Source organism: Dipteris shenzhenensis, chromosome 7, assembly GCF_047967505.1.
Source record: "Dipteris shenzhenensis isolate YYH24624 ecotype China chromosome 7, Dip_SZ_1.0, whole genome shotgun sequence".
Taxonomy (NCBI): Eukaryota; Viridiplantae; Streptophyta; class Polypodiopsida; order Gleicheniales; family Dipteridaceae; genus Dipteris; species Dipteris shenzhenensis.
This window is the reverse complement of record NC_141602.1, coordinates 8,907,549-8,919,805: the sequence shown is the minus strand read 5'-3', so window position 1 is coordinate 8,919,805 and position 12,257 is coordinate 8,907,549. Positions and strand designations below refer to the sequence as shown.

The 12,257-nt window shown below is 40.3% G+C and overlaps 1 protein-coding gene across 1 annotated transcript in view; it reads right to left on the bottom strand.

Annotated features, from left to right (window-relative positions):
• Positions 1-843: 843 nt before the first annotated feature.
• Positions 844-12,257, bottom strand: part of LOC147899899 (D-lactate dehydrogenase [cytochrome], mitochondrial-like) — a 40,112-nt gene continuing 28,698 nt past the window's right edge. Inside the window, exons 16-18 of the mRNA XM_087376818.1 lie at positions 5,270-5,400; positions 1,999-2,042; positions 844-1,285 (exon numbers count right to left, since the gene is read on the bottom strand). Of these exons, the coding sequence (XP_087232944.1) occupies positions 1,166-1,285; positions 1,999-2,042; positions 5,270-5,400 (295 nt within the window). The 3' untranslated portion in view covers positions 844-1,165. The remainder of the gene's footprint in view (positions 1,286-1,998; positions 2,043-5,269; positions 5,401-12,257) is intronic.

The window sequence follows — 12,257 nt, the reverse complement described above, 5'->3', positions numbered from 1 at the left end:
GGGGGGGGGGGGGGAGGGGGCTTACCACGGGCACAAGAAGAAAGCAAATGTTGCATGAGATTATAAACCAACCTGAAAATAGGTGCTTATTTTCAATGGCTGCCCATGCACATATTTTTCATTGGGCTACATTTAGAATGCATATTGCTTTATCTACAAGGTTTCAATTAAATCAAACCTACTTCAATATGTGCCATTTAAGAAATGTAGTTCTCAAATACTTGAAATAATCTTCTCACGTTTGTCCCTTTCCGATTTGTGCCCCGATCCGTTGATTCGCATTCCCCTTTTTTACTATACACAACAAGAAGAACAAATATATACGAGATTATAACCCAACCTCAAAATAGGTAGTTCTTTTTAATGGTGGCCCTTATGGATAATTTTTAAAAGGACTATAGTAAGAATGTATCTTGTTTTATATGAACGATTTCAACAAAATACATGTACTTATAAACCCTATCTCATGTTTGTCTCCTTTTGCTTAATGCCACAATCCTTAGCTTCACATATCAATTTCTTAAACAACGTAGAAGTCCATTAACTCTTGTGTTTAGCAGCTCTTCAAGAAATTTTTGGACAATTGTATGGCTGGAAAACTAGCATTAACAACATAAGAGCCATAGTTTTCTATTGGGTTGCATCCCTATTTTGGGGTTTTTTGGGGGCAAGAAAAATTTGTTGTGGTGTTGGAAGGGGAGGGGCGAGGGGGGGGAAGTGAGGGGGCGCACAATTTTTGCATCATATTGTAGAGACAAAAAAAAAAGACTCATAAAATGTAGCGATCTTTGCTTGCTATCTTTCGTAAAATCTTTTGATGATGATCCCTATCATACATGAATCTCTTACAAAGTGTGAATTACAAAAGTAAACCTACATCAACAATTGTGTTGTTTTTAATCACAAAGTTCCACGTCCTTGAAAAAAAATAATACAAAAGTGGATTTACAAAAGTAAACCAACATAGGTATTGTGTCAATTCCATCACAAATCTCCACTTGCTTGATAAATATTAATACAGAAGGGCAACATTCGTACTATATGGGTCAATCGCATGGAGTTTCGCACCTTCAAAACTTTGATAACCGATATACTCACATTGCGAGCCTTTCTTCTCACTCTTTGAAAGAAACAATTCCTTGCTATTATTAGTAGATGACATCAATCATAAGCAAATGTGAGGTGGTATCACCTTCCCAGGGTTCATGATGTTACTAGGATCAAGGGCTTGCTTCAACACTTTCATTGCCTTCAATGTATCATGTCCTAACTCTGCCTCCAAATACTGCATTTAATCAATACATAACAACTTAGTATAAATAGGGATACAATAAATTAGAGGTGTGCAAGTCCATGGGGCAGTAAAGTTTCCAAACAAAAACACTCAAATCCTAGAGCAACGCTCAAGAGCCCATTGACAGTATGGCTAGTAAGAACCCTTATTTTATCAAAAAGAGTTTGGTGCACCCCCTTAAGTTTGGTCCCAAATTTTTCAAAGAAAAAGTTCTAAAGAAGAAGCCAAAACATCTCCATCGCTGCCTCTTTCCTTTTTCTTAAAAGGGCACCTTATAAACACATCACCAAATGAAATGCTTAGATTGAGAGCTTAAATTTTCATACAAAATTCTAAATACTCCCTCCGAAGGATGGGTGCCTATGAAAGCGTGGACAAAAACCATAAAATCTTGAAACACTCCCTAGGCTTTTGATGTTGGCCTTTTTTGTGGATGAGGATGCAAAAGCTTACAGCCCAACTTCCTTTTACAAAAGGGGTTTTGGAATAGCTTCAACCACACCTTTCTTTGAAAAAATATAGATTTTTTCACGACTAGAACCTACACTTTTGTAAGTCTTGCTCATCTATTCACGTTCTTTTTTTCAAACGATGTGCACATACATTCACTCTTGAAACAAAAAGAAGCTAAAGAAAGAGTTAATACTTAATGGCACCCAAGTCTCCAAACATAAAATCAGTTTGGAAAGAATTACAATATCTACCTTCATCTTGCCTACTCCTACTCCATGCTCGCCTGTACAGGTGCCTGGAGGTAAATCAAACATGTGAGTCTCTCTCTCTCTCTCTCTCTCTCTCACACACACACACACACACACACACACTTTATTTTTTTTGTGAAATCTTTGATTGATTATATTATGTGAGTAGCAACCTCAAAACAAGGTGCTATAATTACATCGACTGAAAATTTCAGTATATGCCAAAAAGACCTCGTGACCTATGCAACAGGTCTACAAGCAATCAAAGAAAGATTGTTGCAGAGAATGCCTAAAAAAGCCAAATAGAGAGAGTAGGATCACCAAAGACTTTACAAATCCTTTATGTCCATAAAGTCCATAGTGTCCAATAGCGAACCCAAGATGAAACTCCAGTCTGAATAGATGAAACCCAAATAGCCAGAAGAACTTCCTAAACGGAACAGATGGAAATCTCACTCGCAAGTGCTGTCGAAGCAAATAAAAAAACTCACGAGAGCACGGACAATGCTAAAACAAGTAAGACAGTCTTCGAAGAAGAAGAAGATCTGTGGCAAAGTGCAAGAGCAATGTGTCGATGAGAAAATAGCTGTCCAGATGGAAACACCCCCAAAAGAAGTCGCCAAAAGAAAACATGTTGCTGAAGCAGTCCAAAGTTGCTGTAATCCTTTCCTCCACCACTTGGATGGGCGATGCATTCACCAAATAGAATCACCTCTCTCTGAAACCCAAGGTTGAGGCGAAAGGATTTTATACAATGCAGGTACAGTAATCTTGGAGAAGAATCACCTCTCTCTGAAACCCAAGGTTGAGGCGAAAGGATTTTATACAATGCAGGTACAGTAATCTTAGAGAAGTCAAAGTCCAACCTTCCAGCCGGTCCTGGAGTTCCAAAGGAGAAATCGGAACAAAAGGCGAAAGCATAGAAGTAATTCGTCGCCACAAAGGACGATAATGAGAGCCCAATTCATATGTAGTGGCTGCTAGAGAAAAGGGAAGCACAGTACCAGCATCCTCTATAACATTAGCAACCGAGGTGATGCCTTTAAACGAGACAAAGTAGGAACGTCGAGGTTCCTGTAAAGCCAAGGGAGGCTGAAAGACTTTCGACCAATGAATGCTTTCAGCTCTCAAAGAATTCCCAAGCAAAGATTACCGTCCATTCCATTCCAGATGAGAAAGAACATGCTTCCAGTCAAGAAGCAAGTGAGAAACAAAAGAGCAGCCAAGCAAAGTGCCATCAGCGCAGCTAAAAAAGAAATCCCATTGATCGAGTTGCTAATGACCAAATGCAAAAATACTAATGAGAGTAACCAGAGTCCTAATCATAAGAGCCTAAGGCTGATCATCTTGTAGAAATTGCAACAACATTTTCCCCCTGTGGGCAAGAATATGCACATGAATATCCATGATGTTCAATCCACCATGCATCTTGAGAGAACAAATGTGATGCATCGAAAGCAGTCTGAGACTTTTTCTGCCATGTTTAGATCACCAGAAGATTTCCATAAAGACAGACATGAAAGATGTAAGATCTGCCTTAGTGAACATGATCAATGGCAAGTAAAATTGAATATATGCCACAAGGATGAACTGCACTATTCGAAGACGAACGTACAAAGGCCAAGTTGCCAGTTTCTAATACTCGAGCTTTTTTCGAAGCTTAGCCAAAACCCAATCAGTTTGTTGTCGGCGAGTGAGTTCCCACCCGAAAGAGTAACCAAGATGACGAACAAACTGAGTAGGTGGAATGATAACCCCAGACCATAATAGACTATGCCAGTCTTTGGAATGCAAAGAGAGCAGCCAGCTTCTGAAAATTAACATGAAGACCAGCTGCCAAACCATAAACAAAGAGGACCTGCATCAAGGTACCAAGATCATGGGGCGTATTCTTCGAGATAAAGAAAGAATCATCAGCATAAGCTTGAGCAACCATGCTGCGATTAGCATCGAGATAAAGAAAGAATCATCAGCATAAGCTTGAGCAACCATGCTGCGATTAGCATCCAATTCCAAGCCATGAAGTGATCCGGTAGCCACAAGATGATCAATATATTGCAGCATAGGATGAGTAGCAATGGCATATAGTAAAGCACTGAGAGGGCATCCCAGGCGGACCGAACAACGAAGAGTCCACTCATCAGAGATATTCCCAGAAAGAATGCAAGCCGCATTGCTATCTCTGTAGAGTCGGTAAATAACCTACTACATTTTTTGTCCAAACCCTAAAGCTCGCATAGTTTGCGAGATGAAATCCCATTGAACTGTATCAAAGGCTTTTGCAATATCTACTTGCAAGAGTAGAACATCCCGCTGCGTGTATTTGGCATATTCAATCCCAATATAAGCATTGGCAATGTTATCTGTGATATGGCAACGTGAAACAAAGCCATATTGGGAGAGATGCAACCCATCATGCAAATAACCTTTAATCCGATCAACCACCATTTTGGCAATGATCTTGTAAATGACTGACATGAGCGTGATTGGCCTCCAATCACCAAGTGAATCACATAGCTGCTTCTTTGAAATCAGCTTGATAAGACCCTTTTACAAGCATCTGCTGATTTTGCCATGCTGTATTTACCATTTACAGCAAGGTGAACTTAAGAAGATCCTAGAATGCAAGAAAGAATTCAAAAGTGAGACCATCTCATCTTGAAGATTTCCATTTGCCACAAGATCTCACTGCATCAGACAATTCCCTTTCAATGAAGGGATGTTCAAGTTCCAAAGCCCGAGCATCAGACAGAATTGGATGAACATGCTGTAAAAGAAGCTGACGTGCAGACACAACCCGAGGAAAAAGAGTATCCACATGCCCAAAATGAGTGGAGAAGTGCTGCACACATAAATCAGCAAGCTTTGAACGAGATGTTGACCAAGAACCATCAGGCATCCGGATACACACACGCACGCACGCACACATGCACACGCATAGTATTGTGAGTCATCTCTTTGATGAAGCCTCCCTAAGTAAATAATGAAAGAGTTTATACTGAATACTAGCAATATATGAATCCTTTAGAATAAATCAATATTGCAACTCATCATGAACTCTTATCTTTTCAGTAAGGGTCCTTGGTCACAATGACACCCATAAAGGGATGCAGTCACCCATACACAATCACCCACTCGTAATGAACAAAGAACTTTTGTCATTGTCCCAACGTATCCAAACCAATGAAATGTCAATATTTAAGGTCTTTCCAAAACGACCCTAGTGCAAACCATAAAAGTCAGATCAATCAGAGTTATCAATTCACTGATTTACCTTCCATTGTCAGTGCCGTATGCACCATGAAATCATTGAGGCGAACGGCTTCTCTGGACTGTTCCTCGTTTAAAGGATCAAATAAGATTATCGTATGGAAGTTACCATCCCCTGCATGTGAAACAATTGCACTGAACAAAGAAGACATAGCATCAGATACTCCTCGTTTAATATCCGAAGATTGCAAGGGAGCATTATTTATTGAGATCCTTCTTCTTCAATTAGATAACAATAGCCTCAATTTGTTTCTTTCCTAAATGCTGCTGCTCATTTTTCCTCCATTCCTAGCTGACCCTCACACCATTCTAACTTTTTTTTGAAGGGAGTATAAAGAGAAAAAATCAAAATGCTAAGTAATTCTATTTATAACACAAAAAGGATGTCGCTAAGCCAATGGGGCCTGAAGGCCCTTTGCATTTTCAAAAATGTACTACCTAAAGACAACGTAGACTGCAACAGGTCCCTTATAATTACTTTGCAACATTAGTCATCATGTTGAATACCAGCAAGCACAAAAAGTATAGACACATAAATTCTTTTTGGAAACCTATAAGAAATACCAAGAGTTGGTCAGTGTGGGAGCCATCTTCCACCAGAGTAAACCAGAAGTGCAGGAGCTATCTGCAATCTCTTCTGTATTTTGGGCTTCTTAAGGGCCCAATTCATGAAGAGATCACGGGGCACGTTTCTCGGGTTCCACCAGCGACTTCTGGGCTTCGACTATGAGTTTCCACAGACCTTACACGAAAGGAACAACTGATTATAATTGTGGTTCTCATGTCGCATGGAATCAGTCATGCATTTTTTAGTCTATTGTGATAGCTTGGTACAGACAGCAGATATACCACTTTGTTTCCAGTCTGTGTGGAAATCATATTGACAACTAGTCTATTGTAAGGTCCTACAGGTGAGATCTAGATTCATTAGATGCTCAGACCAGGAATATAAGCTCTGGATATACAGAGCTTCATATGCATATCATAACCTGCCCAACAAATCATGAACTACAAAAACTAATTCGTCAATTTGTGAAATTGTTTCTTTTCTATACTCTCTCTCCCCCCTGCCCCGCCGCTCTCCCCCATGATTGTGGTTCTCATGTCGCATGGAATCAGTCATGCATTTGTTAGTCTCTTGTGATAGCTTGGTACAGACACCAGATATACCACTTTGTTTCCAGTCTGTGTGGAAATCATATTGACAACTAGTCTATTGTAAGGTCCTACAGGTGAGATCTAGATTCATTAGATGCTCAGACCAGGAATATAAGCTCTGGATATACAGAGCTTCATATGCATATCATAACCTGCTCAACAAATCATGAACTACAAAAACCAATTCGTCAATTTGTGAAATTGTTTCTTTTCTATACTCTCTCTCTCCCCCTCCCCGCCGCTCTCCCCCTCCCTGCAGCTCCCCCTCCCGCCTGCTCACCACCCCTCAGCAGCCCTCCCTCCAGCTGCTTTCAGTTCAACTCCTACCTCACACTCTCACACGTTCTCACAAGCCAAAGCTCTCCCTTGCCTCACAGTCCCTCTCTGCAGCTGCACCCTCGCAGTAGTCCCCCTCCCGATCTCAGCTCCCCCTCACCTGCTTTCCTCCCCCAGGTCTAGTTGATGATCAAATACTCTCACTTGCAATCTATCCTTCTGTTTTGGTCCCCCACATGGCTTGTGAAATGGAGAAGGGAAAAGACAAACCCAAGGACGAGCAGGACAAATAGCAAAAAGGTACGGATACTACCAAGGACCAACTCAATACGAGGACACGGCCACATACCAAGACGGTACTAACTCATCCCTCCTGCTGGTGACTCCTCTAGTGCTATCGCCCCTATGATGATTCCCCCTAACTCACCTCAGCCTCCGACTCTGTCCCCACTACACACACACACACACACACACACATATACATATATACACACACACACACATATATATATATATACATATACATATATACATCATATATATATATATATATATATATATATATGTATGTATGTATGTATATGTACATACATACATATATGTATATGTACATACCAAGACGGTACTAACTCATCCCTCCCCCTGCTGGTGACTCCTCTAGTGCTATCGCCCCTATGATGATTCCCCCTAACTCACCTCAGCCTCTGACTCTGTGTATATATATATATATATATATATATATGTACACACACACACATATATGTATATGTACATATATGTATATATATATATATGTGTGTGTGTGTGTGTGTGTGTGTGTGTGTATATACACATATATATATGTATATGTATATATGTATACACACACACACACACACACACATATATATATGTATATATATGTGTATGTACATATACATATATATATATATATATATACATATATATATATATATATATATATATACATATATATATATATATATGTACATATACATATATATAGATATACATATATGTACATATATAGATGTACACACACACACACACACACACACACACACATATATATATATGTGTGTGTGTATGTACATATACATTTACATATATATATCTATCTATAGATATACATATATGTACATATACATAGATATAGATATATATATATGTATATGTACATATATATATATGTATACATATATATACATATCTATATATGTACATGTACATATACATGTACATATATAGATATGTATATATATGTATACATATATGTATGTATACATATATATACATATATGTATATATATACATGTACATATATAGATGTGTATATATATGTATACATACATATATGTATATATGTATATATGTATATATATGTATACATATGTATATATATATATAGATATATAGATATACATATGTACATATATATGTACATATACATATATGTATACATATATATACATATATGTTAGAATTATTATTATAATTCAGCAGTGACCAATGTAATGTAATAAGTAGGTTAGGGGCACTTTTCCCTCATTTAGAGGTTTTTCCCCCTAACCACAGTTAGTTCACTAACTACGGTTAGTGAAGGATAAGGTTTTGTCACTTAGACAAAACCCATCCCACTTCTTGTAACAGTCACTTCTTCTATTGCAAGTACTACATTCAACTCTCTTGCTTCCTGCTCTCCCACTCTCTTGTTTCTAACATTTGGTATCAGAGCAGGGGTTCTGCCCTTTTGCTTCCTACCCCGCAAGCTTCCTGCTCCTAACTTCCTGCCTAGCTCCCTGCTCAACAGCCCCTTATAGCCGTACAGCCCACGCTTCAATTCACGAAGCTCACGCTCCTGCAGTCCGTACTGTACCTGCGCCGTACTACTTGTGTCTGTATAGATCTGCGCCGATTGTCCGTACAGGTCGTCGTCAGCAGCTCGTGGTCCGTACAGTTTTCCATCCTTACAGCGTACGTACTATAGGCGTCATTTCTTCCGTACTCATCAGTACGCTACTCTTGCGCTGCTGTTTGTACAAGTCGTACAGAGTATTTTCATACATCTGCCGTACACTCGTCCGTACATCTGCTGTCCATACCGTCGTACCTTCCGTACAATCGTCGTACAGATTCCGTACACTCCGTACACACCGGCCGTGCATCCGTACACCTGTCGTCCGTACTCCGTACAATTGGTCGTCTATACAACGAGACAGTACTCAATCCGTATCTTGTACGGAATTCGTACTGACAGTGCCGTACTGTCAATTCCGTACAAGTTGAAAGCGTCCGTACAATCCTGTTGCAAGGCCTTCTGTGCAAGTTTTATTCTTGCAGGTACTCTAGCAATTGGTTTTTTGGCAGGCATTGTTTGCAGATAGCCATTGTTTGGCTTAGATCTTGCAAAGAATTTGGGGCATTCTGTATTTGTGGGCAGACATTGCATTTGGGTTGCAGGTTGTCCAAAATTTGGGGCTTTTGCAATTACACTGCAATTTTGCGATGAAATTTGGAACTTTTGCAGGCAGAGTGCAATTTGTGCAACATTTGGGGCTTTTAGACCATTTGCCCTCTTTTGTATGCAATTTTCCACAAGAAATTGGGGCTTTTGCATTTGGGTTGCAATTTTGTAAGTAAAAGAGCAGTTTGGAAGTTCGCAAGCAATTTTGGACTCAGTACGAGTCATATTGCAAACTTTTGCCACCTTTTGCAGATTTTTGGGCATTGAGCAAAGCATTGTGGTGCATTTTGAGCCTTTGACATGCTATGACAGTATTTGTCACTTTGGGCATATTTTTCTTTGCATATTTTATTTGTGCATCTTACATCCCAGGAAGGGACTTTACTTGTTCAGTTTGCTGTATTTCTGAATTTATCTGGCAAAAATGGCACAGAACAACTCAAATGAGGTGTTCGGGGTTCTCATGAAGAGGGTTTCAATGTCTTAGTAATTGTGTGGATAGAGAGCTAGGACCCCTTAGGTAGTGTGAGAGAGATGTTGGGCATCTTGGCCATCTATAACAAGACCGCAGCGGGCAACCTAGATATATTAGATAGTAGCCAAACATAACCTGCATGGATGTCCATTGTTGCATAGCCTCCAAGCTAACCGTATTGACGGTCTTTTCCCCTCATCCCTCCGTTGACCAGCACTAGGTGCTCGATGCGGTGTGTGTGCCAAGATGCTTTCTTACACAATTATGTCAATGGAGATGAAGAAAGACCAGATACAACGCCTATACATGTCACTCCTACAGCTGGAGGCAGGGGTAGAGGTACAAATACAGCACAGGTAATTGGAGCAGCCGCTCTAGGAGCTCCCACAGCAGAGCAGAAAAGATGGGACTCTAGAGATGCACAAGCTCTTTCAGTAATTTCTCTTTCTGTCAAGAGGTTCATTATACCTCATATTCGGTCATGCAAGACATCTATGGCAGCTTGGGTAATACTTGAGAGTATGTTTGCAGCAAGAAACGATGCCAGATTTTCCTTTCTGAAGCGAGAACTTTCCCATACACATATGGAGGAGGGAGATTCCATGAATTCTCACCTCACGAAGCTTCAGGATCTCAGGGAACAATTGCTAAACATTGATGAAGTCATCCCGGATTTAGAGATGATCTCCACCACTCTGAACTCTCTTCTTGAGTCCTGTCTTGGTTTCCACACCTCGCTGAATTTGTCATTGAGGGGGGGCAGCAATCCTCTCTCCTTTCACGAGTTGGTAGGACTTCTGTTGCAGGAGGAACAAACACGCAAAAATATGGCAACCCGGGCTGGCGAGCATGCTATGCTCTCTAAGTTCAAGCCCAAGGGTAAAGGGCGGCATAAGCCACATGCCCATCAGCCCACACATCAGCATAAAGCTGATTCTGGACAGCCTTCTTATAAGGCACAGGGTGATACAAACAAGCAGAAAAAGAAGGGCATCTGTCATTATTGCAAGAAGCCAGGTCATTATATTGGAGAGTGCAAGAAGCGCATAGCCAAAGAAAAGAAAAGGGATTCCAGTATGGCTGTATCAGATGCATCAGGTCCACATTGCCATGATGGAGAAGATGTTGCGGCCAACTTGGTTGAAGAGCACTATGCCTTTTTGACTTGCACTTAAGATTTTTTAGTGGGTAGTTCAAATACTACAGCCACTAATGATGATGACCCATATGCTTTTTTAACTTGCAATTACGATCCTTCAAAGGATGAATGCTCTTTCAGTGTTGATGAGACACTACATACTTGGTATTTTGATAGTGGTGCTTCAAAGCACATCACTTCCAAGAAAAATCTGTTTGTAACTTTGCATTCTTCACCCACCAAGAAGAAGGTAACTTGTGCAAATAATTCTTCTCATTCAGTGTGTGGAGTGGGAGACATTATTCTCACATCCACTGATGGCACAGATTTCAGAATATCAGATGTACTCTATGTGCCAGGTATAAAGAAGAATTTGCTTTCAGTGTCCTCGCTCAATAGAGGAGGATTTCAGGTTGTTTTTGATGATGACAAGTGTGCAGTCAGAGACAAAGAAAATGAATATGCTTTGAGGTTGTCCAGCACTTTGTATAGGGGTCTTTTTCAGCTTGATTTATATGAAAAAAGATCCCATCTTGCATTATCAGTTAGCACTCCCACTGCTGCAATGCACAATGCGGAGTTATGGCATGCCACGTATGGGCACATGAGCTATGGCAGCTTAATGACACTTCAGAGGCATGATATGGTTGATGCATTACCTCCTTTGGAGTCGCCTCCTCCTCATGCATGTGAAGGTTGCATTCTTGGCAAAATGCATAGGCTTCCCTTCAAGAAGGATGGTGCAGTGAAAGCTACAAGAAAATTGCAGCTTATTCACAGTGATGTCTGCGGTCCCATAAGGACACCTGCTTTTGGGGGTTATCTCTATTTTGTTACATTCATAGATGACTTTACCAACTACACTTGGGTCTATGGTCTCAAGGCAAAATCAGAAGTGTTTATGCATTTCAAACACTTTGTGGCTATGGTTGAAAATGAGACAGGACTCAAGGTGCAAACACTTCACACAGATCGAGAGGGGGAGTACATGTCTCATGAATTTGAAACATTTCTGAAAGAAAGAGGCATTATGCATCAACTTACAGTGAGGCTTACACCTCAACAGAATGGCAAAGCTGAGCAGAAGAATCGCACCACCATGGAAATGGATAGATGCATGCTCACAAGTAAGAAGTTGCCTCACAGGTTTTGGCTGGAAGGCCTCATGTGTGTCAACTATATTTTAAAGCGGCCTCTACATCAAGAAGGATGAGGGGGATATTCTGGTGATCATTCTTTATGTAGATGACATGCTGCTCACCGGATCAAATGACAAAGTAATTGCAGATTTCAAGGCCCAATTGAAAGCTACATTTGATATGTCATACTTGGGCTTGTTACATTTCTTTTTGGGGATCCATTTTATTCAAGAGAAACGTGGAATTGTTATGTCTCAGTCCAAGTATGTTCAAAAGCTCTTGGACAGATTCAACATGCATGATTGCAAGCCTATGTCCACTCCCATGGAGCCGGGGCTGAAG